Consider the following 26,036-nt stretch of genomic DNA (forward strand, 5'->3'; position numbering starts at 1 on the left):
GATCATCCTACTTAAAGCTGAAAATAAAGTGCCTCGGGGGCCAAATGAATATCTATCCCTAGGGCGGAATGGATCTTTCTACATGGACTGAAGTAGATTCTCATCCTGGGCCCCATGGGTCTGTAAGGAATTGTCTCGAACTGTCTCGCCAGCCATAAAAAGATAGAGCTATTCACGTCTCTATAAACCTGACCACCTAGCCCGAGGAAAAAAGATGATCCCCAAGGAAACTAATCTATCTGAGCCCTCGAAGGAACGTACGTATGTCCCAGGCCCCTGGTTCTGTTACCGAAGATTGCGTTGGCTGAGGCAGGATAAGGTGAACATCTCAAAAGCGTGTCTGGCGAAACTGGTCCATCGCCAATTCTTCAGGCATCGGTTCCAGAAACTTATCAATCTCATTGGCCCAAAAAGAGTTTTGTGGGTTGACTTGGCAGGCGGTTGTGTATTCCCAATATGATGGATACCAACCAGCCGTTTCCCAATCAATAATGCCAACAAGAGTGTCACCGCGAACAATAATGTTGAGGCTGCTTAAATCGCCATGAGTGAATTTCAAAGGCCATTTGTTGATGTTTTGTTGGTTTATGAAGTCCTGAACATCAACATCGAGGCTTGAATCAAATTCCATACCCCTGCGTAAATATCGATGGAATTCCTGGGTTGTATCAAATGGGCCGAAGCGCAAGGTCGGGCCCAAATCACGACAGTCAAACAGAGTTCCACCATCGACAGAGGCAACACCGATATTTTCTGGTGGCTGAAGCTCTTGCATTTTGGTAATGGTCTCTTTCAATTGACCCAGCAGGTTCGCCTTCGATTCCTCACTCCTTCTCACCCAGCCATTGCCAATTATATCTCCTTTAATCCTTTCCATGACGATGTACGTTAGACCTGAAAAAATGAATGAACAAAAGACCTTGGGCACCGGTATATCGGTATTTTCTGCTATGAACCGCAGGGTTGATGCTTCTGATAAATTGATGCGGCTCCCGTACTTGACACATATTTTTTCTGTCAACATAAGGACACTTCCATCGCGTGATTTGAAACGCTGAAGTATCTTAACGGCTAAAAATGTTGAAAACCGACGAAACGAACTGGCATTGATGGGCTTCGATGTGCTCAAAATGAGGTACGATGGAGAGGGAGAAGGAGCTTTTCGACCAAACAGCATTGCGACCACGTATTCTGTCCGGGACAGAAGCTCCTAGGGGGATAGGGTATATCGTTCTTTGCATGTATTCATGCCGAAGAGAAAAAGCTCTTGGGGATCTAGGTTTGAGATAAGTAGGGTAATAGCAGCCCCTGGGAAAAGTGAAGGAGGTTCTGACTGTATACACGTGACTTAGCCCCAGGAACAGATTCAAGCCTAATTAGGCTCCATACTGGCTAACATCTAAAACGTGCAAGATTCAATGTATATCTCCGTAGTCACGGCTATCCGATAGTGTTGCCGTTCCCTATATTACAGGGCATACGTAGACCTCGGACACCTTACCAAAATAGGCTGAGAGGGGCCGGAACAAGTAGGAAAAGCGAAATGATCGACGACAAGCTAAAAAAAGTTAACCAGTTAATTAGATAGCGAAACTCAAGGGCGAGATGGAGTGAGAAAACTAGCAGTATGCTCTGTACCCCGTGTTGAAGCTGCAGTTGGAGTAGTTGGGCATGATCGCCCTGGGCAGGGCTCACCGCATGCATAAAAATAACTAAGCCATAACTAAGCCTGCGCCGATCTTAACTGACTTTGTGGCTGATCCACGAAACCCTGCCAAGACCGGGTACAAGAGGGGTTGTGAGCACCTATCATGGCTTCTATGACAGTATTATGTATTCTCTCTTTTAATCTGTGTATTTAGTATGTCTGTTGGGTCTTGCGTCCAGAAACAGCGCGTAAATGGCCCTTGGTAGAGGATCCACAGGCCCATACTCGCAGAAAATCTGTGGATCATCCGATATATTGTGCGGAGCCTTCAGGATGCACGAGATAGCCGAGCATGTGATGATCCTAAGAGGAATGTGAGCAACTCTGACACAGAACAAGTTAGATGATCTTCTGTCTACACTTTCTTTGTCCGGTGTGGCGTGTTCAAGCCTGCAGATGCCTCCCCCAATAGAGTCCCCCCTTCTGAATTCTGGGGATTGGTGTCGCAACGCACAATCGGAGACAAGGATGACCCCGCAGTAGACGGGCTAAACAACGGTCGATCGTCCATCTGGTTACGGAGTAGTCGGTCTGATACAGTAGCAAATAGGATCAAGTGACCGGAGCATTGAAAGTTGACCTAGGCTGTGATCACAATTGTGCCAGCCTAGATGAAGCAACTTAGCATCCCGTTCGAAGAGTGACTGCGTTAGGCCGAGTCAGCCGAAACCTCCTAACATAGCTAGGCTGACGTTGACGCGTAGCTATCCGCATTGCATAACTTGGCAGAGTCTGGTGAAAGCCCTATCGACAAGACATACGAGTACGACGTGATCTATCAGAACAAAGAAGAAAGAAGAAGACGGAAGAAGGAGACATACAGAAATGAAGTCAGTATAAAAAGGAAGTAAATAATATAATACACGGTATTGGAGAAGGTACCGCCTACCCAAAAGGCAACAATGATCGACGGAATATTACCATACCATACCACTCGTTTCTTTCTATTCTCTTTTCCTCTTCCTCCCCTTCACGTTTCCACTCTCTCTCCTTCCCACCTTTCTATATTCCTCACTCTTTATGTCAATTTCCTTTTTTAATCTCTGATTTGATTTCGCCTTTCTCCTGGTCCCAGTCCTTGGCTTCATCTCGCCAAGCTGACTCGGACCTGGGTTTTGGGCTCCGTCCATGCCACGCTCATCTGCTGCGGCTAGGAAGAACCAGAGCAATCGGCAGGAGAATGGCCTCGTCGGTCCCGGCAAGAAAGTAACCAAGCAAAAGTCAAGCAGTCAACTCAACGGCAACTCGGGCAACGGCTCTGCTACCGGTCCGGGCGCGTCCGCTCACTTCGATCTATCCTCCGTACGTTCTACAAGCGACACGGCCGTTACCTCTCCGACAGTTGCGGGTAAAGGGGATAGTGCAAAGGCGGATGGCAATGTGCATGGTATGAATGGACACAGCAAGGATGAGGAGATGGCGTGTGATCAGGCAACCGGTGCTGTGCCCCAGAACGGTGGCGTGGCAGCTCATGCCTCTCGCAATGGAACCTCGAAACGATCCGGATCCAATGCGTCAATCAATCCGCTTCAATTCGCCTCTACCATTCTGAAATCGTGCCCGATGTACGACACCATCGCCATCTTGATTTTTCTGCTACAACTTCCACCGATGGTCTTGACTCTGGTTCAGTTCTTGTTCGCTTCCTTGACTTTCATGCCTCCAAGTGGCGCCGCAGCCGGTTCTTTGTCGTCGAATTTTGATATTTTTCAGGGTCCGGCTGGAACGCCATCGCTGGGGACGATGATTGCGATGGATGGGTTCTGTATACTTCTCTGGGGCCTCTTTATGTGGACTTGGGCGCAGAACTTTGCCATCGACCTTGCGCATGTCCAGGTTGCTATCACCTTGGGCGGCGGAGGTTCCGGGAAGAATGGCGGGGTCAATGGTCTCTGTGTCGGAATCGTTCTGCTTCTTCATCTTGTTCGCAGCAAAGGCATACAGGACTTTGTCCTGGGTCATCTTGTTTCTACTAAACTTGTTAGTCCCGATGCTCTCTCTCAGTATTCGCACCTGCTACCCGCCGAGTTCCGACGATCCGAAACACAAACGTCCCCGAGCTGGCTCCGGAGCCTTCTTGCTGTACATATTCTGGCACAGGCAGGCACTGCCATGGCTCGACGATCGATGGCCAAGAATCGATCACCTGCACCATTACGGACGGGCAAACGCGGGGATACAGAGGCTTCTGCGGGGTCCCAGGGCCAAGCCGATTCCGCTCTTGAATCTGCTGCCAGTGTTTCATCTTCTTTTGTTGGACCTGATGGTCAACTCAAGGACGGCAAGGATCGATTTACTTCAGCCAAGAAACGCAGAAGGCAAGCCAATCAAGTTAGGAGTCGGCAGCCCTTTTGGGCCGCGCTTGCGAGTACAAAGGTTACGGTTATGCGAGAATATGAGCATTCACGGGCTATATCTAAAACGGCACGCAATCTTACTATGACGGAGGAAGACCTCCAGGGTGCTTCTCTCGACGATGGGCTAGTATGGATCACGGATGTGGACAGCTCTTCGATCAAATATGCTGCCGGTGAATTCACCGATGACCCCACTGTGTCGGGATCCTATGAAGCAGGCCGTCTGGAAAGAGACGTGGAACCATTCTATGTTTGTGTCAATGGTGCGCTCTGGGCTACCGCCACGATATACAGGGTTTCGGATGCCAAAGGACCGAATGTTGTTCAATGGCGTGGTGAGATCTCTGGGCTTGCTCCGAATTGCGCATATACCTGCGCATTTGTGCGAAGCAATACCGACGAGGAAATCTGTGTTATGAGTGTCAAGACGCCTGCAACGGCTGACACAGAGCAAGGTGAGTTCTCCCATCTAGCGTTTTTCCTGTTGATCTTGTTCAAGTATCTCATTAATCGAACAGTTATTTCCGCGGTATCGACGCCCCCGCAACCGCCATATCGGCCATCATCCCCCACAACCACGCTCAAAAACTCCATTGTCAATGCGGAATCCAAGTTAAATGAAAAACGTGCGCGCCTCAAGAAGACAAAGAACGACCACAAAGTTATCATCTCGAAAATCCGGAAGGAACTTGACAACTTCAACCAACGTCTCCATAGCGGAACGGATGAGAATCGGCAAAAGCAGCGTTCGTTCCAGCTGGAACGAAATATTCGACAAACTGAGGAAGCTACCGCGGCTCTGGAAACACAACTAGACAACATGGAAAATGTCCCAGAGGAGGAGATGGAAGAGTGGAGAGCACACAAGAAGGCCTTCGAGCACGAGGTGGAACTGTTCAACGCTATCAAGGAGGAGGTGACAGCTGCTCGTGCCGCTGGAGCTCAAGAGGTGGCCACACTGGAGTCGGAACTTACTCAGGCTGTCCAGAAGCGAGAGCGTCTCCAGAGCCGCCGCACACGGGTGAATGAGCAGTATGAGCGTATCATCTCGGCCAATGCTCAAGGATTGAATGAGAGAGAACGCCGCGCCGCTGAACAATTCGCCAGGGAGCAGGATCAATCGAAGATGGAGGCCAATTTCCATGAGCAATTCGGGAGCATCAGTCAATCCGTCCAGGATTTCCAGCTGCGCACCAGTCAACTCTGGCAGCAGGCATCTGCGATTGAGCAATCCATCCAACAGCAACAGCAACAAATGCTCGTTGAATCCGGTCCTCTCACACCCGAAGGCAATCTGCCCGGCACCAATCCTCTCCCCGAGACCAGCGGAATGCCATTGAACGCATCGACATCCACTGCACCCAGTGCCCGAGCTCTATTGGGTCTTAGCTTTCCTCCCGCAAAGTCTAGTCCACTGCAGATCTCGTCCTCTCCAGTCCGCGATTCTTCGTCGCACCCAACGAGCCCGTCCCAGGACATCCCATTCCTCCCACAGTTTCCAAGCTCCCCAATCGGCAATGGAGGATCGTACTTCGGCTCAGACATCAATCGCCGAGATCGTTCGTTCTCCAACCGCTCCACTCGCAGTAGCCAATATGGCTCTGACTTCTTGGACACGAACCGCATGCCGCCTCTCCAGCTTGACCTGTCTGAACTGCTGTCTGACAAACCGCGACCCGGGTCCGAAGGAAATGGTTTCCTGCACCAAGGTGGCCGTCCTGTTCTGAGTCCTTTCCAGCGAGCAGCAAGTCGAGGCAGTGGGACTGGTAGTGGTAGCGGCGGCAGTGGAAGTGGGACCGGCAGTCCGCACTCTTTGCGCGATTAAACCCCCACCGTGGGGCTTACATTATGCCGAGTCCTTGCGTTGAATGCAAGTCCCGTCTTCGGTGCTCGTCTTCTATGGTCTTGGGGTTTGCGTCCGTGCTTTCATTTTCGTCTGGTTGGATCTTCGCTTTGAGTCAACGTTTTTCTCATTGGCCTGTGCTGTGATGGCTCATATATACTTGAATCATTGTGGTGGAGTGCAAGTATCTCGCGATGAGATGGCGGGATTGGTCCGATTGAAGATGGATTGGCAGTTCTGTGCTTAACACCGAAACACAAAAGTGCTCTGTAAACTTTTCTCTGACAAACCGTAGATTCATCAACATCATGGAAGCATTGTTGCCTCTAGTTTTTCTGTCATACTGCGTAAGATATATTGTAATCGATGATACCGTTGGTCTAATTAGAATATGTACAGGATAGACGCTCAACCCTATAATATGTATATACAATGCCAGGTTTTCAGGCACATGCTATGCAACTCCAAAGACGAGACAAGCGTTCTTTGTCTCATTTCAAACCTCGTTTCCCATCTTCCAAAACTTTGTGTTCGCATATGTCAAACAAAGCCGGCCTCTCGAATGTTCATCCAAGTCCGAAGAAACAGATTCCGAACCCTCAATTGTCCGAACAATGGTGCCCAACACAATCGAATGGTCATGAACCTCAATCTTATTCGGATGTAGCTCACACTCAAAAACGAAAGGGAAGTCAACACCCGCATTGGGTGACGAAGACCCAACGTCGCCCTCACCCCTCCGCCTAAGAATGGGAAGTGGTCTCTGAGAATGCCCCTCAATACCAGCATCCAAAGCGGCAAACTCAAACTCCCCATGTCCACTCAACATAGCCGCAAGCGTGGTATTCCCCTTGGAGAAATCTCTCGCTAGGATCGCTGTCGCAGGACCAGGCGCTAGCAGGTGAACCAAGAACCGACCCGAAGCAAGCAGCGCGTTTAGCGTCTCTGATGGCCGGCGCACATTAAATGAGATGACAGGGTGCGGTGTGAGCGTGACAGTACTGAACGACGAGACGGTCATTCCACGGAAAGAAGATGTATCTGCCGGGCCAGAGGGGTCGGTTGCTGTTATGATTGCGACTGGGTATGGTACTCGTCGCATGAGGAGGCGGACTTGGTCGGATATAGAAATGGAAGTAGATGTTCGGTTTTCATTCCTATGTTGGGATAGGGTATTGGGTTTCTTTGTCGAAGGTGCTGCGGCATTACTGCTGTGTCGTTTGGCGCATTGTGATCGGTGTTGGTGGCATGGTACAAGCTGAGAGCTTCGTAGGGAGAGGGACGTCCCCAGGGATCGGGCTGTATAGTTCCTATTGCATAATGATTCTGATTGGGGCCATCAGTATTTTCTATAGAAGCATTGAGGCTGTGTTGGGTAAGTCCTACCTCCCAAGCCTCTCCGAGTAGCTCCATGCGCTACTTGTGGAAATGCGAGCTTCATCCCGCCGGAAAATTGCGCTCAAGAGGCGCTCAAGGGCTCGGTGTACAAGATCAAAGTTAGTTGGACACTTCAAATTCATGCCTAGCAGATCAGCAAAGCAAACAAAGACGCCCGAAACAGAGACAATATGAAGTCATTTGACCGAGAACTTGAAATCCCGAAAAATAGCAGTCCGCTTACATAACCCGCGATAATTTCTCCTGTGGATAGCATCAACTTCAAACCTCCGCATCCTCCCCGAACGCATTGCGCCCCAGTCAATTCCCTCCCGGCTCAATCCTCCCGTGCAGTCTTTCCATCCGGATTGTCACCACCCATCCAAAATGTCAATGCACACCTCTCTCCGCCGCACCGCGGCCACAATAACCAACTCAACAACCACCATCCTCCCAAGACTCCCAACTCAACCTACGGCAACAACCTTCATCTGCTCTCAATGTCGACACGCCACCCTCCTCCGCCGCCCTAAGCGCCCATACACCTTCACACAACTGATCACGCTCAGCGATGGCAGCACATTCACGCACCGCACGACCTCGCCGGCCCCGATCTACCGCTCCACACGCGACACGCGCAACTCGCTCCTGTGGAACCCATCCAGCAGCAAGCTGATGAACGTCGAAGACGACGAGGCCGGTCGTCTGGCGGCTTTCCGTGCCCGTTTCGGCCGCGGGTACGATGTCAACACACCTGCTGAGCCTGTTGATCCTAAGGATGCTGCTGCAGTTAAGGAGAAGGAGGCTGCTGCTAAGGCTCAGGCTGATGCTGAGCAGGAGGAGGAGGATAATTTGCTCGATTTGATTAGCTCTTTTGGTCAGAATGAGGCGCCTCCGCCTGAGAAGAAGCCTTTTAAGAAATAAGTTTTTTTTTTGGCTCGGGTGTGAGTTGTCATTGATTATCCTCTTGGGTTTGGACTGGGCTTTAATTGTCTGGTTTTCTTACTGCTTGAGTGGAGTTAGGTTTCTTCTCTTGTCTTTTTATATTCCTGTTGCATTGGTCTTGTACAATATACATTTGTCTGCTATGACGCTGCTGTATACCAAAAATTCACCTTATTTCTAGTCCATTAACCTGAAGTCCATTCTGTAAGACATTGTGTGCGGCTCAAGTTGCAATCTTTAATCTATGCTGCTCTTTCGACAGCATCTTGACAAACATGGAGTTTGTTGAAGGTTATAAACACTTGCTACCAAAGAGAAACAGACAACACAGACAGAGATTACTTATCACGTTAATTAACGAGAGTATATCTAAAAACAAAACAAAAACTGAAGATTCGTACAGGGAAAGGGTATATCTATCAACAAATTCACAAGCATCAAGATCTCATCTCCGGAACAGCATCAGCCCCCACCTGCGAAGATCCGATCTCGTGAATATTTGGCTGCCCAGAAAGCTCCGAAATCGGCTGAAATTGCGAGTTCGACTGAAACACCGACTGCGTCTGCGGTGGCATGTAGACAGGAGACCAGGGCTCGTGGGAATCAGTCGTCTTGTGATGTCCAAAATAACCCACTATTCTCCTGCGGAAGACGATCAACAAGGCAAGAATGGCACCACCTGCCACACAGCCTACGACAATTCCCGCGATAGCGCCGCTGCCGAGACCTGAGCTGGAGGAGTCGGATGAGCCGGTGCCGCCGGTAGATGTCGGGGAGGATGTGGTGGAGGTCGAAGCGGAAGTAGCTGTTTTACGAAGAGTAGAATATTAGCATCCACAATTCTTCTTCGGTTTTATCGCATGGATACATACAGAACGAAGAGTTTGTCGTTTTCGTTGTCGCAGTCGTTGTAGCAGATGTAACAGAAGTCGATGTAGTAGTAGCCAGGTATTCCGCCGGCAGCGTTCGATAAAGACTATTGGCAGCCCAGTTGTTCACACAGGCGTATCTCGTCAAGGCACCCAGACCATCTTGGCCGACAGTATTAAAGATTCTGTAGTAGTCGCACGTTGAGCCGGTACCGCTAGACACCAATTAGCCAGTGACAGAAATAATTTGTGACGAAACACACACCATGCCTCGGTGGTAGACCCTCTCACCACACTTGACCCGGCATAGCACGCTGTGGCTATTCTGTCTCCAGACGACTCGCTACAGTCACCGATGGTGCCGCTCGTAGTCCATGCACCATTGGATGTACAGGCAATTGGCTGAGCTGCGACATATAAGTTAGTAAGAAGGTCTTTGACCTTTCCAATTTGTTATCATGATGATATGAGACATACGCGTTGCTGCAATGTACCAGCCTATAAACCCGGTACCGGTAGAATAGTCCGCATAGTTGGTTGAAGACATGCTGCTCAAATTCGCAAGGTAGGACTATATGCAGCAAAACAAAAGCAAAACTAGGTGATTTCGGTGAGACAACATATGTGTCTCGCGGCAATTTTCTCCATCAGCGGGGACGAGGCAGAATTAGCGGTTAATTCCTAACAGGTTTATGCCATTCAGAACTGGGCTTATTGGACCTATCAAAGGTGCGACGCCTCCCCTATACGAGTCAGCACTGCCGAAAGCACGGGCGTCTTAAAATTAGGAATTGGGGGCCGAAAGTAAGCAAAGCCCACCTTCGGAGGGGAGGGAGTGTTAGTGGTAATTGCCGGCTTTGGTGAGGACTCGATATATCCGTCCCAGACAAGCCTCAAGGGGCAATAAGCATCCCTGTCACTGGCAAGCATGCTGCTGGTGTCAACCTTAGGATCGGCCAATAGGACTCTCGGTTCATAGTATCTGTTTGGGACGCTGTGTATATCCTCGCCCAGTTCGGGTTAGGGCTTTGCAGTAGCATGACCCTTCAAAACTTATATCGTCGAGATTGCAGTCTTCGACACCACAGGCTTGATGCGATTCAAGGGTCATGTAGTTTTCCATAGAAATAGCGATGAGTCTGCCAAGCAAATTTGTCATGTTTTAGATTGCGTGCGGATATAAATTAGCTACGCTGTCTAGTCTCGACCATTAATATAACAGCTTATATCACATGTCGGTTGGGCTGAAACCTCTTTTTATAGTAAGTGATTGTTACCTATATCTTCGTACCATGAAATAGATTTAAACGACCTTGTATAGCGTTTAGGTCGTGCCTGGTTAGAAACTCGCTAGAGGGAAACTGACCGTATTCCAATCTCTAGACGGCCTAAACATGGCTATCTAGATTAGTAGCTAATAATATTACTATACGTCAAATATTCCTTTTACTTTTAAGAAGGGCTAAAAGATAGTTTTAAAGACACCAAGAAAGAGAGACCAAAAACGATATCCAAAAAGTTGATCAACAACGTGATAAAAAGTGAGAGTAATATAAAAGAGGACCTACCTTATATTCTTCCTTCTTCACCATCACCTATCAACACCGGTCGACTCTCCGCATACAATTGCTCATTGAAAAGGAGGTCTCCTAGGCGGAGGAGTTTCTTGAAGAGCTTCAGCCGATGACCTTACGCGGCACAAAATGGCACTTCTCGCCCTTCCCTCCGGAAAAATGTGGTCATCCAAGGATCTCGAAGACGAGAAGTACCTGCGTGTGGCCCTGCCTTTGTTATACAACGGAGAGCACGGGATCGAGTTCCTCCACATTGGATTGGCAATCGATTCACCTGCGATATAAGAGCCTTTCTTGCGCAGAAGTCATGCATAAGATCGGTAACGTTAATTCTACGGGCGGGCAGAGGAGTTTGCCGGCGAGTTCCAACCTGATGATGCCACGCGCGAGAAACTGGCACTGGTATAGATAGTACTCTGCAAACATATATCCATTGAACATTTTGTGGATTTTAGCTTTGTGATATGTGTGAATAAATCATACGTGATGCGAATTGGTAACTCCTTCTAGTCCAATAGTACTAGGGACGCGTATACTGCGTTCTAAAACCTCCACAGCGCTTGACCTTAGCAACTATACAACACGGGAAAGGAATATCAGAGACCGCCCAATTACGCTCTGAAGGCTCATCGGCACGCCCATAGCCCTATTTATAGAGCCTATTATTGTTTGGAGTTGGGGCACTACGCCATGTACCAATTAGGCGTAAGCGGCGCTTTCCGTATAGCTGATTTATATCCCTCAATCATAACGGCGGATAACTGGCGTTCATATAGATGGTGATACTCGCGGCCCTGTATACCTATTTCTAGGGCGTAGTTGACTTAAGTGTCAATTACATGTAGTATGTAACGAAAAACAGAAACCATGTCATTCAAGACATGACACAAATAGCCAACTGTCTAAGCAAATCATCGTTATAGCAAGAGCCCAGCTACCACAAAGCTAGGGAAGCAACATGTGTGGTAGAATAGGTATCTATACCTGGACCCTGTCGAGTATCCGATTCCACTTTGCAATCTTGGACTTGGATTTTGGGACTGGTGATTGTTCAGCTGGTAGCTTCTCAGCCGATGGCTTGTCAAAATAGACATCAACCATCGTCATCAGACCAAAGCTTTCTTTGAAACTGCTTCTCATAGATCTTCTTCCCCGCTAATAAATACAATCCTCTTTCATATGCACGGCACAGACACTCGTCTGTACAGTGCCCGATGCCTCTTTTTCTCTTGGATGATGAGTGACGCTTCTCACAGCACCACAGTCCCGGCCACATCAGCCGCCCAAGCGTATACAGTAATCGACAAGCTCCTGCCGGAGATACCAAGTTGGATTGTCGTGCTCATAGAGGTTCCGGTCTTGGCAAAATATCTTTTGTTTGATATCGGTAAGTTCCTCAGTCAGTAGTTGGGGCTTGAGGTTCTCATTCTCAGGCTCTGGAAGCTTTCTCAGTAGCCTGAGCTGTTGTTCTATTTCTTCTTCTCGCTGAACCATTGCCAGAAGGGAAGCCTCCGCGATAGTGTTGACAGCAGTTCGCATGCTGGTGTTGGGCGTCCCATACTTTTCACGATTGCGAGGCAGACGGGTTCACCATGTTGTAGACTGTAGTTTGAAGTGGTTTCTAAAACACAGTGAATGTGCAAAAGCTACATCATCGTCACACCTTTCAAAAGTGTCGGGGAGGAACTAGTTGAGGCTGGGACAATTTAAACTTTCGAGGCCGAATCGGATTCGAAGTTGCAAGATTCATAGCCCCCGATGTCGCATCCAGATTGCCATATAAATTTCCGCCCCGTAGGATGAGCCCAATATGCAGTGATCGGCCAACTTACAGCAAAACAGCTAAAATGAATGGAAAACATTTGCTACAATACGCGAACACTGGTATTCGGATGAAGCGAATATAAAAAGAAAAACAAACACAAAGCCCATCAAGCTCGCTGCGGACCATCGTCAATTGCAACATGACATAACTCGACAAACATTAAGAGAAAGAGCTGTTCCACAAGGAATACAAGACGAGACGAAGTAACAGGGGTACTAGGTTCGATTTTTTACAGGAGCATCCAAGGATCAGAAGCAGGTAGGCGATATTAAGCGTTTTCCTCAGCAAGAAGTGGGTCTGATCCCGCGTTCTCGGTCGGGGGAGCTGCGTCGCTCGTCTCGATCTCGGATTGAGGAACGTAATATGGAAGCCCTTCCTCGCCGGCGTCAAGACGGAGTAAGAAAGTTTCCCATAGTTCGATCAACTGTGAGCCACAGGTGAGCTGGATGAACATAAGACGTAACAATGGAGAATATCTTACCTCTTTCTGAGCCTCGACTGCACTCTCAAGGAACGTCTCCACACCAGACTTGAAATCCTCCACCTTCTCCTTCTCAAACCTTTGCAGCTCGTTTCGCATGAGTCGGCCCATATCCTCGAAGAGTAATCGTGTTTGGTGGACCTTGCGCTCTGCGTCTGCGACATCGGCGTTGGCCTGGTTCAAGCGGTCTTGCTGGGTCTTGCCCTGGCGGAGTAGCTTGTCCTGCGTGTTCTTGCGCTTCTGTAAATCGGACTCGGCCGCGTGCCAGGTATGAAAAGCCTTTTGCCGTTGAGTGAAGGCCATCTTGACACTTCCAATTAGTCGAATGTATTCGTCGATTGTAATTCCAAGGGTTAGAACATCTTGTTGCGCTTGACGGTCATAGAGTTCCCGGATGCGCAATTGGAGTTCTGAAAGGCCATCCAATGGGGAGGAAAGAGCAGGAGATAGCTCGACGGCAGATAGAGCATGCAGTGAGCTAGAAAAGTCGCCTGCGGCTTCGGCAAGACCCTTTCGTTGCAGAACCACGGTGTCCATTGATTTCATCAATGCCTTGAGTTGGTTCTCCAAGGCATCCAAGTAGATCTTCCGGTCATGGAACCACTGTTCCCACGTTAGCAGGCGTCGTCAATAGAATAGAAACAATTCACTAACGTCGTCGTGCTCCACAAACTTGCTTCCACCACCAACGGAGATACCAAACGAGCTCAGCATTCCCTTGCTTTGGCCAATATCGGGTTCCCGGTTTTCCTTATTCTTAACATCGACATTGAAAGCTTCACTCTCAAGGAAGATTTTCAGGTCTCCATCATGCTGAAGAATGGGATGGCCGGCAATCTTGTTAAGCATGCGTTCCAAAGCAGCCCTTCGCGACTCTACAAAGTTGGTGTCAAATCGGCCAACGGCTTGCTTCTCAGGCGGAGGGGCAACAACCACTCCGGGGTTGTTACTGTGCATGGAATTATAAAGCCAAAGGAAATCACGGTATCGACGGCTGACTGTAAACTCGGGTTGACGGTAAGCCTTGGATGACGTCTAATCATGCAAGTTGTTGTTAGCATTTCTTGCTTCTCGCAGAGCACGAATCTCAATATGTCTACTACCTTTGTCCGAACGGCGTAGACAATGTGACTGCTCGTGAGATCTCCCACTTTATGCGGGTCTCCCACGTGAATCTCGAAGGTTGGCTTCGCAGCTTGTTCCACGCTCATGCTAGGCTGGGTCTGTCTTTTCAGTCCATCCGATTCCACCGGGGGCTGCACGGGCGGGGGACCCCGGTAACCCGCGACGTCATCTTCGAGACTGACCGATTGCTCTAACACTGATGCGCTGGTCTGAGAAGGGGATGAGAGTGGCCGCGCACTGCGTCCAGCGAATGTCTCCTTTTGGGGCGGTACGGGCGCCTCCTCCGCGGGTGTTGGGGAAGCCTCGGCTGGCGCTTCTCCTAACGGACCGAGAGGATCGACGGAATTATCAACGGATTCGAGTTTCGTGGCTTGTGCGCTAATCTTGCGGGTTCCCCGGGGACCACGTCGTCCTGGTGTACGGACAGCGGGAGAGCTGCTTGTCACGGCGGGTTGTGCGGCTGCTGTAGGATGGAGTGCGCTTAGTGAGGGGTCGCGGAGAGACTGAGAAGCGGAGAGGGAAACATACCACCTTCCTGGGTGTCAGGCTTGGTCGGGTCTTGGGTGGTCTTGAACTGCGAGGGCTCATCTGCATGCTAAATCAGCCCGCAATTCAAAGAGCTGTGGTATCATGACTGCCTACCGCCCCACGGGGAGTCTCCAGATTCGAGATCCATTGATACCTGTCAGACGAGGATAGCGTGTGAAGAATAAGTGAACAGACAAAGGAGAGTTCAAGAGATTGGCGTCGATGCTGGTTCAAGGTTCAAAGCTCGTAGTTGGAGAGGTAGCTGTGGTAGTTGGAGGTGGAGAGGGCGATCCCTTAGTCACTCACGGGATCCCCAACCCACAAGGTGTCCCGATGTCCTCTGTTGACGTCTCCCCTTCATTGATGTTGACACTGCCGAACTACAGGTTTACTTGCGTCGCGCTCCATTTACCTATAACCCGGTCCCGGCTCTGCCTACAGTCCCACGTTTCGAACGCCCCTGCAATACTTCTCATCATATCTATTGGAGCTTCCTACTGCTAGGCTATACACAATATCCCCTCATATCACACATCAGCATAAAGTGTCATTAACAACCGCAGATTTATTTGATCCATGGAAGTCCCAGCTTGTGCATTTCTACAGCAAGCTTGAATAGGTAGTCCAGACTCTCACACTGAGTCTTGGCCTTGGCGACATTGTCTCCCCAAACATAGCTGCAGGAACAACGCATTAGCATATCCAGTTTGACATCATGCACACATAGGTTTTCATGACTTACATTCCATGTCTCCGGACGAGCACAGCATATGTGTCCGGGTACTTGTTCATCGCAGCCTCCAGGCCACTGGTCAAGTCCTCCTCGAATGCGGTGTTTTCAATGATGGGAATGCTGAGGGTATCGAAGAATCCAAGCATACCCTTTCCTTTGCCGCGGGGAATACCCTTGATCTGCTCAATGTTGTTGATCTCGAAGCAAGCGTCGGGGCCCTTCTCCCGCTCCACCAACAGAGTCACCAGAACCGCCCATTGCGAGTGGGTATGGATGCAGCAGCCAGCTCCCTGCTCGAAGGCTGTGAGGAACAGTGGGGTACAGGCGGAGGGGTTGAGCTTGAGGGGCTTGCGGATGTAGTTGCGGTCCGAGGCAGGATACTTGGGGGTGGGCCATTCGAGGACGAAAATGTTGTGAGGCTGGATCAATTCCTTCTGGACTCCGGACGGGGCAATGTAGATGTGATTGCCCTCACGGATCGAGGCCTACTTTTCGATCAGCGGGGCACCGTTGCGATGGATCGGTCAAAGCTTACACCACCTCCGGTGCCGGTAACCCATCCCCAGTTGTAGAAGTTGCGGCAGAGATTGGGAATGAGGTTAGCAGGGTGCTCGGGATCCTCGGACTGGACCAGATGGTCGTTGTTGTCGACCGGCGCGACGGCCTTGTTGGTAGGGCACATAGTGGGCTGGTGGCTGGGGGGCTGCGACGGATTAGCAAAGCCGAGGAATGCAAGGGAGAGAAACTAGGCAATGCGATGCAATGCGCGGCCATTGGCGACCGAAAAGCTCACCTAACACTTGCGATCTATTTTGTTATGGACGAGTCGCTTGAAGGTCTGGACGAGGTTTGCGATGAGGTTCCACTAACAAATTGGGCGGGGAGTCGGGATCTGCGCGTAATTGGGGACAAATAGATTCGGAACAAAGCAGAGAAGAAAACAAAGGAGTGTATTATATAACTAGCTAAGTAGACTATGGAGTATCGAAGAAACAGAATAAAAACAAGACAACGTGTATATTATGAAGTATAGAACAACGTCGAACCCCATGTGTACACGCCCTAGTCCCGATTGGGTAGCTTAGTGAAGAGGCCACCTGGACCTTCCCCCGGTGTTGACTGTCCGCTTCTATAAAACCTTCTCCTCTTTTTCTCTCCACTCTTCATTCTTTGTTTTGTTATAGTCTGCCACTATGCGCTTTAACACCGCGCTCACCTCGGCTCTGGTCTCCTCCGCTAGCTTCATGGGCTATGCCCATGCGGAGGAGGAAGCTGATGCCACCGTCGCTGTTGAGAAGCCTACCTTCACTGTATGTTGCCAATGCATTTCTATCTTTCCACCGCTGACCCGTGTTAATTAATTGTAGCCTACTAGCCTCAAGGCTCCTTTCCTGGAGCAGTTCACGGACGACTGGGAGTCACGGTGGAAGCCTTCCCATGCGAAGAAGGACGACAAGTCGGAGGATGACTGGGCCTACGTTGGCGAATGGGCTGTCGAGGAGCCCTCCGTCTTCAAGGGTATCGATGGTGACAAGGGTCTGGTGGTGAAGAACGCCGCTGCCCACCACGCCATCTCCGCCAAGTTCCCCAAGAAGATTGACAACAAGGGCAAGACCCTGGTTGTTCAGTACGAGGTCAAGCCGCAGAGTAAGTCGTTGGCATCTGGAATTGCTCGCGTCCTCATGCGCTAAACAAATCGTCCTCTTTAGACTCTCTGGTTTGCGGTGGTGCGTACCTCAAGCTTCTCCAAGAGAACAAGAAGCTCCACCAGGAGGAGTTCTCTAACGGCACTCCCTATGTCATCATGTTTGGTCCCGACAAGTGCGGTGCTACCAACAAGGTTCGGCAGTCTACACTCTTGAGCTTCGAATTGCATACTGATTAGCTCTAGGTTCACTTCATCTTCCGCCACAAGAACCCCAAGACCGGCGAATACGAGGAGAAGCACCTCAAGACTCCCCCGTGGCCCGCACCAACAAGGTCACCTCCCTCTACACCCTGATCGTCAAGCCCGATCAGACCTTCGAGATCCTCATCAACGGCGAGTCTGCCAAGGCCGGTAGCCTCCTTGAGGACTTCAACCCTCCCGTCAACCCTGAGAAGGAGATTGACGACCCCAAGGACAAGAAGCCAGCCGACTGGGTGGACGAGGTTCAGATTGCCGACCCTGAGGCTACCAAGCCCGCTGACTGGGATGAGGAAGCTCCCTTCGAGATCCCTGACGAGGAGGCCACTCAGCCCGCCGACTGGCTCGAGGATGAGCCCACCAGCATTCCCGACCCCGAGGCTGAGAAGCCCGAGGACTGGGATGATGAGGAGGATGGAGACTGGCTCGCCCCTACTGTTCCCAACCCCAAGTGTGCTGATGTTTCTGGCTGCGGCGAGTGGACTCGCCCCATGACCAAGAACCCCGCCTACAAGGGCAAGTGGGAGGCTCCCCTCATCGACAACCCTGCCTACAAGGGCGTCTGGGCCCCCCGCAAGATCAACAACCCTGCCTACTTCGAGGACAAGACCCCGTCCAACTTTGAGCCTATGGGCGCTATTGGTTTCGAGATTTGGACCATGCAGAGCGACATTCTGTTCGACAACATTTACATTGGTCACTCCGTTGAGGATGCTGAGAAGCTCCGCAAGGAGACCTTCGATGTCAAGTTCCCCGTCGAGGAGGCCGAGGAGGAGGCTTCTAAGCCTAAGCCTGAGGTTAAGGAGGATGGCACTACTGTCACCTTCAAGGAGGACCCCGTCACCTTCGTCCGCCAGAAGGTCAATCACTTCGTTGAGCTGGCTAAGGAGGACCCCGTCAACGCCGTTAAGGCTCTGCCTGAGGTAGCCGGTGGCCTTGGTGCCCTCCTCCTGACCATGATTCTTATCATCGTCGGTGCCATTGGCGCTAGCAGCCCCGCCCCCGCCCCCGAGAAGAAGGGCAAGGCCGCCGCTGGTGCTCCCAAGGAGAAGAAGGAAGAGGCCTCCAGCTCCTCTGCCGACACCGGCAAGGGCGGTGCCACCAAGCGTGCCACCCGCTCCTCTGCTGAGTAAATGCGAGAATGGAAAACGAAACCAAGTACCCGGAGAAAAGGACTTTGTCCCTCCATAAACCAGTCAGCGAATGATATTTGCATTTAGCCGCAGTGATCCCTCTGTTTCTTGGCCGATGTAGTGCGAAAGCTTATGGAGAAAATGGAAGGGAGGCCCGATTTGTATACTTTTATCCATCTTTCTATTTTTCTAGTCGCCTAGTCAGCTTTTGGAACCAATTGCTATTCTGTGCCTTTTGAAATTGATAGGCTATTATGAATGTCTTTCTAGTTGATCTTTAAGCCGACAAATCTTCATCTACTCAATATAGATCGTATCGAGCAACTCTGTCCTAGAACGATTTATCGGAATGGGGTATGCAGAGGCCTTTGCTCAGTTTATGCCTTGCTTCCTTTATAATGTACTTGGTCAAACAGACGTTAGATAAAAGCTAGATATATCTTGTCTCTTGGTGGTAAGACGAAGCGAGCATCCTGCGTGAACTGCGCTTAGAGTGTGCTTCTGGTGTATCTGGATTGCACCTACTACTGAGGATTCCATGGACACAAGACGGTAAATGCAGTTCAGGTATAATGAGGTGCGGTTTAGACGCCCTGTGGATGCAGAACCTGATACTACTAGAGACGCTAGTTGAAGGACCTCTATAGTTGATATAGACTTTGCTCTGCTCCTCTCGCCTTCAGAATATCATCCACAGTAGATTCATAATGCTGTTCCTCGATCAACTCATTGATCACGTAGTTGCAGAGAACCAACTCCCCCTTTTTTTTTGATGAGTGCATGGAAATAATCATACATAACGAGAGCCTTCAGGCGGGACTGACTTGTTTGCTGACACGGAATGAGCATCCAAGCTAACCGATATAGAATCGGTCCCTGAGCCCAAGACGGTATTTTCTGCAATTGTGAAAACTCACCCGGTGCTCCTTATAGGCAGATTGGACACGGCTCCTGGATATTGGGCGAGAAAGCTCTCTGAGAAAGCATGGGGTGGTGGATCAAACCGTACGGGCCACGCCGGGCACGTTGCTACATGAACTGGACAATCCCTGATAGAGCGTGAGCCTACACTAGAGGAACACCGTCTGTGCGAAGTGGAACTGGCCTCCGAGTAGGCTAGTTGCTCAATCGTATCGGATAAAAGCTTTAGAACGTCCAAGCAATCGAGGCATAAGCGAAGGGCGAGCTTACTCAGATGAGGGGCGTGTAGCACATGTACCGACTGAAGGGCTTCAAGCGCGTGGCAGATCATCCTAACTTGCTGCATGCCCACTGTGTCTTGGGCCTCATCCCTGTTCTCCGGTTTGCTCTCTGTTCGATACTCATGCAGCCCCTACTAGGGCTTCTCGACTTGGCGACCCTAGTTTCTCAAGAGCTCCTCGCCTCATCCTACATAGATCTAACTAACGTCATTTATAGTGAATAAACCATACTTTTTCTCTCCCTCAGTTCTTGGCCATACAGACCAGAATTGAAGTCTCCGTATGAGAATTTTAGTTTTTATCAACCAGCCAAGTGGTCGAGCAGTAACTCGGTCATTCCATCTTCCTTGGTCTAGTGGTGATGATTTCCGCTTGTCATTAACACCGATAAGCGCGGGAGACCGGGGTTCGATTCCCCGAGGGAGAGTTTCTTTTTGCCGGATGTAATGGTAGAGGACCATTTGGTTCTTTTTTTAGTAGAGGCAGAGGATAGTGGGGGCTATCGGAAAGGAAATTCGAGGGGACTCAGGGTCGAATTCTATTGTCGGCTCGAAATATCTATGAACTCAAGACCCACTTTGCTTGAGGCGAGCGAAGTCGATATTTATGTAGCTCCTTCAGGGGCCTGAACTCCTGTTTAGTCTTCGTGCTACTTACTCTATGTGACATTTTAGTTACTCGCTACGCCTACGGGCGTAGTCACAAATAAACAGAGGATATATCGACAAGTCGGGAGAAATTACTCTCAACTAGCCAATTGCTATTGCCTTCCGGGCTCGAGTTGCTCTCTAGAGATATGTAAATAATTCCATAGCCCAGCACGTCCGCATATCTCAAGGGATGTCACCCGGGGGTACCTGGACTCCGTCGGACGTTAAATAATACAACAGCAAATCAACCCTTGGCCTATCAAGTTATGAGACCATGGTGTTGTGGTTGTAATCTCGCAAGTGCCATTTGAATGCTTTCGAGGCTGAAAAGGCTTCATTTGTGGCCCTTTTCGGTGGTACTGGTACCGGAGAGAAAGGCATAATGTACCTCGTCTCTACATAAAATATCTGAGATTTGGCTGGTATTTTTTGATTATTTTTACTTACATTCTAGTAGGTAGGTAGCCCGCTAGAGGTAGACCTCGACAATTTCCCGTCCATGGGATACCTTTCGTGTCCGTTTCTCATGGACAATGGAAAATGGGAAATCGCGAGTATGTCCTTCCCAGGAATTCCCATAGGACGAATGGGAATCCCGCCAAGGCTTATTTGTACCCCGAATTAGATCACAGTGAGAATAAAGCGGCAAGCGGTGAGGATTCTTTCTCCATATCGATTGACATCTCCCTATTGTTGACTGTCACTTGTTACTCTATGCTGTACGGTAGAGTATACAGGTTGGCGAGTTATCGTCATAGATCCTTCCTCCCTCACACCTAGGCAACTGACAAGATCTCAGATATGGGCCTGATTTTACTTGTGGGCACGGCTTGATACTCAGGCACAGCAATATTCAAATAGCTTCCCCGATGTACACCCACGAATTGTTTTTCGGCCCATACCCGAAACCACACTAATCCGTATTAAGTTACTTTAAGAACAACTGTCAGGACCCCGACTTGCCAGGTGCCTTATGGATGCCTGAAGGTATACAACGAAGCCTTGGCCCTCGCATTGCGAGGGCAGCTGATCGTACGCATGGGCCATGACGGCCGTGCATGTCGCTAAGTACATTAGCTAAACGCACCATGTATTTATTGTGCTCGCTGGTCCTTGCGTGGAGGACCAGCAATTAGTCTCTTAATACACCTGCACATACATTCGCCGATAGACTCTATCTCCCGAACTCATCCCGCTACTCTAGGACCTCGCGGGGGTCCTAACAACAACCCCCACACAGCCGCCTAGCGTCTTATAACGTATTGGATTTTGGCGTTCAATACCTTATTGTAAGATACCGTAAATATCTATAGAATGTTCTGGGCCGTGTCCCCAAAGGAAAGCGAACATTTTAATTCCGTCTGTTTTTATTAGACCTAAGAATATGACGTCATCATATCCTCAAAGCAGCAATGCGGTTCGTGTAGATATTGATGAATACGAGGTCTGAAGTCTTTGTTCCCTTTCCCAGACCCATAAAAGATGGCAAAGAAACCCTTCAAGTTCTAGTATTCTTCTTATCCCACACTCTCCAATTATAACCGAATTTATTTCTCGAATAGTCAACAGCCATGTCGTCCAGTAACATCGACCATATGTCCATCCTCGCCCCTGAAAAGCACTTCGAGCCTCTTGTCGAATGGTATAAGAAGGCTCTTTCACCACTAGGCTACAAGGAAATCATGCGGTTCCCTGGTATGGTCGGACTGGGCAGCGAGTTTCCTGACTTCTGGATCACCCAGAAGGAGACGCCGATTCCGTCGGGGTTTCATTTTGCCTTTTCTGCTCCGAGTATGATGACCTCTCATAGATATCTCTCCTACAGATGGCTTTCTTCTGAGAAATCCAAGTTATATATCCACTGACTGATATACGATAGACCATGCTGCTGTCGATGCTTTCCACAAGGCTGCGGTCGACGCTGGGGGCACCAGCAATGGCAAGCCTGGGTTGAGACCAGAGTATCATGAGCATTACTATGGGGCATTTGTTTTGGATCCAATTGGAAATAATGTGGAGATGGTAAGTCCAAGTACCTTGTTTCCGCATTTCCCCAGCTCATCTGGGGTTTCTAGGTTATCCATTGTCCCGCCGAAGACCAGAAGAAGTAGTAGTATGCTTTGACAGAGAGTTTTGATATTGGAGGCTTTGTAACTGGAAAATAAATTGAATTGTAATGCTTCGTCCTTCTGCCCTGGTCAATACCGGCTTCGACACATTTATATCATGTTGAGGCTTGACGAATGACTTGGCCGGACACAGAAGCTCTGTCTCTCGTAGTTGGATACCACTACATGCTAGAATTCGGAAACAGTTTACCCCTTGGACACACACAATTTGTTTCTCAGGCCGTAATCAAAATATGTTGAAGCCTAACTCGGCTACGTCGTACATAAAACCTGTTTGTGAGTGGCTGTTAACTTACCCAACTATCCTAATAGATCCATACTGTTTCGGGTACGGACCGAGAAACAAAGTGTGTGCTTAAGGTATAAAACTGTTTTCAAATTCAACTGTAGTAAACGACTCAAAGTTGGAGAGATTGTGAGAACAAGGCTCTTGCACTTCGGCGTTCTGCTGTTTAACATGTTGTTTAGTGATCTTTCTGGACCAGCCTTTGGACACGAGGGCTCTCCAGATGCGGGAGGTTGGTGCTTACATCTGGAATTCATCCCACAGAAAAATAGCCGTCTCGTCGAGACACACACGAAGTTTTTCGAGCAGACGTCTGCGTAGCATTTTTAGCATCGGCGGTATTATGCTTCGTCTCCAACTGATATGACTTTGGGGTGCATGAACGTTTCTGACCAGTCGCAAGATCCTGCGGATACTTTTGACAGTCCTTCCATTGCATTCAGCTGCGTCAGCCATTCAAGACGCAGTTAGTGACCGTTTTGTATCATATCACGAATGAAGTATAGCTATAAGGGCGGGGTCTCGGTGCCATATTGTGCAGATAATTCTAGCAATTCTCGAGATAGTGCTGCCCTAGCATCAGGGCTTGGCAGTCCGATGGGCATAGAGGGGTACTAAGGTAGCACTGGTCCCTTCTTACTTTGCAATTCCCAAAATACACTTAGCCTTCTCACTAAAACCGGCTCCGTCACCCTTATGATAGCCTTGGTGTTAAGAGGGACGTTCCACTCAATTAGGTAATAAATCTAAGTCGGCGGGTGTTCATCGTATGCCTTTTCCTTGTCCCAATCAGGGAAGGTCAAATAAAATCTAGTTGTAATGGCTGTGGTTCCTAACGGTGGGAAATTTAGATCCATCCAATACCTAGATAGGTTGAGGACTACAAGTGGCTAGCGAGGGTGTCCAATCAAAGGAACCGGGGGTGGGGGCATACAGCGGGCTCGTTTCCCATAAAAGATTCAGGTTGCGACAGTCCTTCAACATGGCCCGTATTGTAGCTCATCGCCTCATAATAGGAAGGGATTCGGTGGAACCGAGCACCAATGCCCTCGTCAGTTCAGCCTCGTGGACATCATCATGAAAATGGGGCGAAATCTGACAAGCCAAATAAGATAGGAAAGAGAGTCATAGGCTATGACACTGTCTAGTTAAGATAACAAAAGGTATTAGCTGCCGTCTAAGTTGAACCGTTCCCTGTAATGCTTGCCTCTTAAGGATGAGGGTACAGTAAAAGAACAAAAGAACTTGCATTGTCTACTCGAGTGGCCTAGATCTGCCAGGCACTAATCTCCAGAACATTCTCGTGGTTAATGAACCATACCCCTGAGCCCATAAAGTAAATGATGCAGCGTAGAAACTTGACCGGATTAATATTAAAGCCTGACCTAACGATATTAGTACTAGTTTGTTCTTGGCGCTAATTCTAAGAACAAAGTGGGCTGTGCGTAATGTCAAGCTGACTTAGCCTTCTACTGTAACAAAACCTCAGAATCTCTTGATATGGCTTCTCAGATTGTCGACTCAGCATGGAAAGTGATTCCTATGTTTGAGTCTCGTTCGATCCCTCTCACGGTTGAATTTTACACTAAGAAACTCGGATTCGAACTTGCTAGCGTCAAACCAGAAGACGGTGAATCCGATCTGTTTTTCTGCTCAATGTTCATTGGCAAGAAGGCGGACGCGAACTTCTATTTCTCCAAAGTGACCACTGAAAACTTCAAGCCGTCTCAGGCGATGGTCGGTCTAGGGACTTATGAGCTCGATGAATACTACTCCTATTTGAAAGGTCAAACTGGCGTGCAAATCGCTGAGGATATCGAAGACAAACCATGGGGGTTCCGACAATTTACAATCAGGGACAACGATGAAAACCTTCTTACGTTTTTCAAATTTCTGGAAGGAGGAAACCCAGGCGAGGAATGAGCTATGGGAGCTAGATGTTCGGCCAGTCTTTGTATGTATTAGTCGATAACTAGTTATTGTTGAGTGCTGAGTGCCTTAGGCAAAAGCATTTATGATGCCTTGGCCAAAAGAACTGAGTCGGCGACTCCAAAGCATCCTAATCCCGGGGATGCCCCTGTGGCGCGATTGGATTGAGGCTATCAGCTCGCTTCTGTATAACTCAATGTTTGAAACTTGATGTTGCATAGATGCTGTCTAAAGGTCCCACGTCTTTTGTACGCATTTCCTTAACAATCGGCTCATTTTGTCTGCTCGCAGATTGTCCTTCATCTTCTTTCCCTTTAAAATCCCAACACATATAGTATGAAAATAGTTTGAATTTCTTGATAATCAAGGATTTCACCAATCACCTCGAGATTTTGACATGGTAGAGAGTTGGCAGAGATCACATTCTGGCTTGCAGATGGAAAATATATAATATGATTTGATTTTGAATGTACTGTACTCCGTATATTGAGAATACAGAACCATTTACTGCTTGTCGGGCGGGAAGGAGGAAAAGAGGCGCTCGGAGTAACAGGTATATAGATAATATTCGAGGTCTCACAATACACGAAGCAAATTATTAGGAAATTAACTTGATGAAACTCCGTAGATCGGCGAAATCAAAACCAGAATATGCGATCATGATTAGATCACAATCTTGATCATGTAACTATTCCTGTCTTTAGACCACCATGACCGGTTGGGGTAGTAAGGAGTATGACGATCGAGAATGACGTCGTGTGATATCAGATAACACTCAACCACGACATAAATAGTCCTTGTTTCCGGCTATATAGATTTCTAACCAAGCTCAACAGAACAATCAAACCATCAAAAACCACCCTCAGCTTTTTTCTCCCACCATGGATACCGTCAAGGTTCGTGACTATGTTCAGCCCCTACCCTGACACATACTAACTTGGATATAGAACGCCGCCAACTATGTTTCTGAGACCGTGCAGGGCACTGGTGCCGAGGCTTCTAAGAAGAGCAACAAGCAGGTCGCAAAGGACGACGATGCCAAGCTGAGCACTCGTGCCACCGCTGCCAAGGATGCTCTTGTCGACAAGAAAGACGAGAAGTCTCACGATACCAAGGCCGACGTTCACAAGGGTAAGTTGATCCGCCTGATGCCTGCGTAAGCAGTTACTTACAATCTTGCAGAACAGGTTAAGCACTAGATCTGACGGGTTATTGTCTAATTTGGGGCGATGTCGCAATTCCTATTTACTACCCCCGCGGGTCGGGCACATGGCTTATGATATGTTCATATATACCACAAAGCCGTCAGTAACGACGCACGCAATGAATATCTATTTCCAAATAATCATATGTTCCAGCAGAAAGTGCTAAAGCTAATTGGGTAGAGGTGTCCTAAGTGATCCTAGACGGATCAAGACAAGATGACGTCAGGCGGC

At 49.0% G+C, this 26,036-nt stretch overlaps 12 protein-coding genes across 12 annotated transcripts; 6 read left to right on the top strand and 6 right to left on the bottom strand.

Annotated features, from left to right (window-relative positions):
- Positions 1 to 328: 328 nt before the first annotated feature.
- On the bottom strand, positions 329 to 877 carry N7446_005747 (uncharacterized protein; the record flags this gene model as incomplete). Its single annotated transcript, XM_058514495.1, has 1 exon — positions 329 to 877. One exon carries the CDS (start codon positions 875 to 877, stop codon positions 329 to 331), a length of 549 nt encoding a protein of 182 aa, XP_058371673.1.
- A 1,959-nt stretch (positions 878 to 2,836) lies between these two features.
- Positions 2,837 to 5,890, top strand: N7446_005748 (uncharacterized protein; the record flags this gene model as incomplete). The annotated part of the gene is made up of 2 exons (XM_058514496.1): positions 2,837 to 4,520; positions 4,584 to 5,890. The coding sequence occupies 2 exons, from the start codon at positions 2,837 to 2,839 to the stop codon at positions 5,888 to 5,890; spliced, it is 2,991 nt and encodes a 996-aa protein (XP_058371674.1).
- Positions 5,891 to 6,404: 514 nt separating this feature from the next.
- N7446_005749 (flavin reductase family protein) lies at positions 6,405 to 7,473 on the bottom strand (the record flags this gene model as incomplete). Its single annotated transcript, XM_058514497.1, has 2 exons — positions 7,295 to 7,473; positions 6,405 to 7,218 (listed from the first exon to the last, which is right to left on the bottom strand). Exons 1-2 carry the CDS (start codon positions 7,426 to 7,428, stop codon positions 6,405 to 6,407), a joined length of 948 nt encoding a protein of 315 aa, XP_058371675.1. The 5' UTR covers positions 7,429 to 7,473.
- A 199-nt stretch (positions 7,474 to 7,672) lies between these two features.
- On the top strand, positions 7,673 to 8,209 carry N7446_005750 (mitochondrial 54S ribosomal protein bL31m; the record flags this gene model as incomplete). Its single annotated transcript, XM_058514498.1, has 1 exon — positions 7,673 to 8,209. One exon carries the CDS (start codon positions 7,673 to 7,675, stop codon positions 8,207 to 8,209), a length of 537 nt encoding a protein of 178 aa, XP_058371676.1.
- A 458-nt stretch (positions 8,210 to 8,667) lies between these two features.
- Positions 8,668 to 9,646, bottom strand: N7446_005751 (uncharacterized protein; the record flags this gene model as incomplete). Its single annotated transcript, XM_058514499.1, has 4 exons — positions 8,668 to 9,035; positions 9,103 to 9,314; positions 9,365 to 9,506; positions 9,577 to 9,646. The coding sequence occupies 4 exons, from the start codon at positions 9,644 to 9,646 to the stop codon at positions 8,668 to 8,670; spliced, it is 792 nt and encodes a 263-aa protein (XP_058371677.1).
- Positions 9,647 to 11,948: 2,302 nt separating this feature from the next.
- On the bottom strand, positions 11,949 to 12,212 carry N7446_005752 (uncharacterized protein; the record flags this gene model as incomplete). Its single annotated transcript, XM_058514500.1, has 1 exon — positions 11,949 to 12,212. One exon carries the CDS (start codon positions 12,210 to 12,212, stop codon positions 11,949 to 11,951), a length of 264 nt encoding a protein of 87 aa, XP_058371678.1.
- A 333-nt stretch (positions 12,213 to 12,545) lies between these two features.
- On the bottom strand, positions 12,546 to 14,901 carry N7446_005753 (sorting nexin 1). Its single transcript, XM_058514501.1, has 6 exons — positions 14,747 to 14,901; positions 14,633 to 14,692; positions 14,083 to 14,567; positions 13,634 to 14,014; positions 12,980 to 13,582; positions 12,546 to 12,922 (listed from the first exon to the last, which is right to left on the bottom strand). Exons 1-6 carry the CDS (start codon positions 14,778 to 14,780, stop codon positions 12,767 to 12,769), a joined length of 1,719 nt encoding a protein of 572 aa, XP_058371679.1. The 5' UTR covers positions 14,781 to 14,901; the 3' UTR covers positions 12,546 to 12,766.
- Positions 14,902 to 15,197: 296 nt separating this feature from the next.
- Positions 15,198 to 16,047, bottom strand: mde1 (methylthioribulose 1-phosphate dehydratase MDE1; the record flags this gene model as incomplete). Its single annotated transcript, XM_058514502.1, has 3 exons — positions 15,198 to 15,309; positions 15,375 to 15,850; positions 15,901 to 16,047. The coding sequence occupies 3 exons, from the start codon at positions 16,045 to 16,047 to the stop codon at positions 15,198 to 15,200; spliced, it is 735 nt and encodes a 244-aa protein (XP_058371680.1).
- Positions 16,048 to 16,503: 456 nt separating this feature from the next.
- On the top strand, positions 16,504 to 18,689 carry clxA (calnexin). The gene is made up of 4 exons (XM_058514503.1): positions 16,504 to 16,675; positions 16,733 to 17,012; positions 17,075 to 17,191; positions 17,257 to 18,689. Exons 1-4 carry the CDS (start codon positions 16,559 to 16,561, stop codon positions 18,402 to 18,404), a joined length of 1,662 nt encoding a protein of 553 aa, XP_058371681.1. The 5' UTR covers positions 16,504 to 16,558; the 3' UTR covers positions 18,405 to 18,689.
- Positions 18,690 to 21,827: 3,138 nt separating this feature from the next.
- N7446_005756 (VOC family protein) lies at positions 21,828 to 22,367 on the top strand (the record flags this gene model as incomplete). The annotated part of the gene is made up of 3 exons (XM_058514504.1): positions 21,828 to 22,047; positions 22,136 to 22,278; positions 22,332 to 22,367. 3 exons carry the CDS (start codon positions 21,828 to 21,830, stop codon positions 22,365 to 22,367), a joined length of 399 nt encoding a protein of 132 aa, XP_058371682.1.
- A 1,804-nt stretch (positions 22,368 to 24,171) lies between these two features.
- Positions 24,172 to 24,594, top strand: N7446_005757 (uncharacterized protein; the record flags this gene model as incomplete). The annotated part of the gene is made up of 1 exon (XM_058514505.1): positions 24,172 to 24,594. The coding sequence occupies one exon, from the start codon at positions 24,172 to 24,174 to the stop codon at positions 24,592 to 24,594; it is 423 nt and encodes a 140-aa protein (XP_058371683.1).
- An 887-nt stretch (positions 24,595 to 25,481) lies between these two features.
- Positions 25,482 to 25,799, top strand: N7446_005758 (uncharacterized protein; the record flags this gene model as incomplete). Its single annotated transcript, XM_058514506.1, has 3 exons — positions 25,482 to 25,496; positions 25,548 to 25,731; positions 25,783 to 25,799. The coding sequence occupies 3 exons, from the start codon at positions 25,482 to 25,484 to the stop codon at positions 25,797 to 25,799; spliced, it is 216 nt and encodes a 71-aa protein (XP_058371684.1).
- Positions 25,800 to 26,036: the final 237 nt, after the last annotated feature.

This window comes from Penicillium canescens, assembly GCF_028828765.1.
Source record: "Penicillium canescens strain IBT 15451 chromosome Unknown utg000004l_segment0_segment0, whole genome shotgun sequence".
Taxonomy (NCBI): domain Eukaryota; kingdom Fungi; phylum Ascomycota; class Eurotiomycetes; order Eurotiales; family Aspergillaceae; genus Penicillium; species Penicillium canescens.

What these genes read in the sequence shown, in the direction of transcription:
- N7446_005753 (XM_058514501.1), bottom strand. Translation starts at nt 14,780, where the DNA reads ATGGATCTCGAATCTGGAGACTCCCCGTGGGGCG. An exon ending in TCTACGCCGTTCGGACAAAG is followed by an intron (nt 14,015 to 14,082) that starts GTAGTAGACATA and finishes TTGCATGATTAG; the next exon opens with ACGTCATCCAAGGCTTACCG. An exon ending in AGTTTGTGGAGCACGACGAC is followed by an intron (nt 13,583 to 13,633) that starts GTTAGTGAATTG and finishes ACGTGGGAACAG; the next exon opens with TGGTTCCATGACCGGAAGAT.
- clxA (XM_058514503.1), top strand. Translation starts at nt 16,559, where the DNA reads ATGCGCTTTAACACCGCGCTCACCTCGGCTCTGGTCTCCTCCGCTAGC. An exon ending in GTACGAGGTCAAGCCGCAGA is followed by an intron (nt 17,013 to 17,074) that starts GTAAGTCGTTGG and finishes CGTCCTCTTTAG; the next exon opens with ACTCTCTGGTTTGCGGTGGT. An exon ending in GTTTGGTCCCGACAAGTGCG is followed by an intron (nt 17,192 to 17,256) that starts GTGCTACCAACA and finishes GATTAGCTCTAG; the next exon opens with GTTCACTTCATCTTCCGCCA.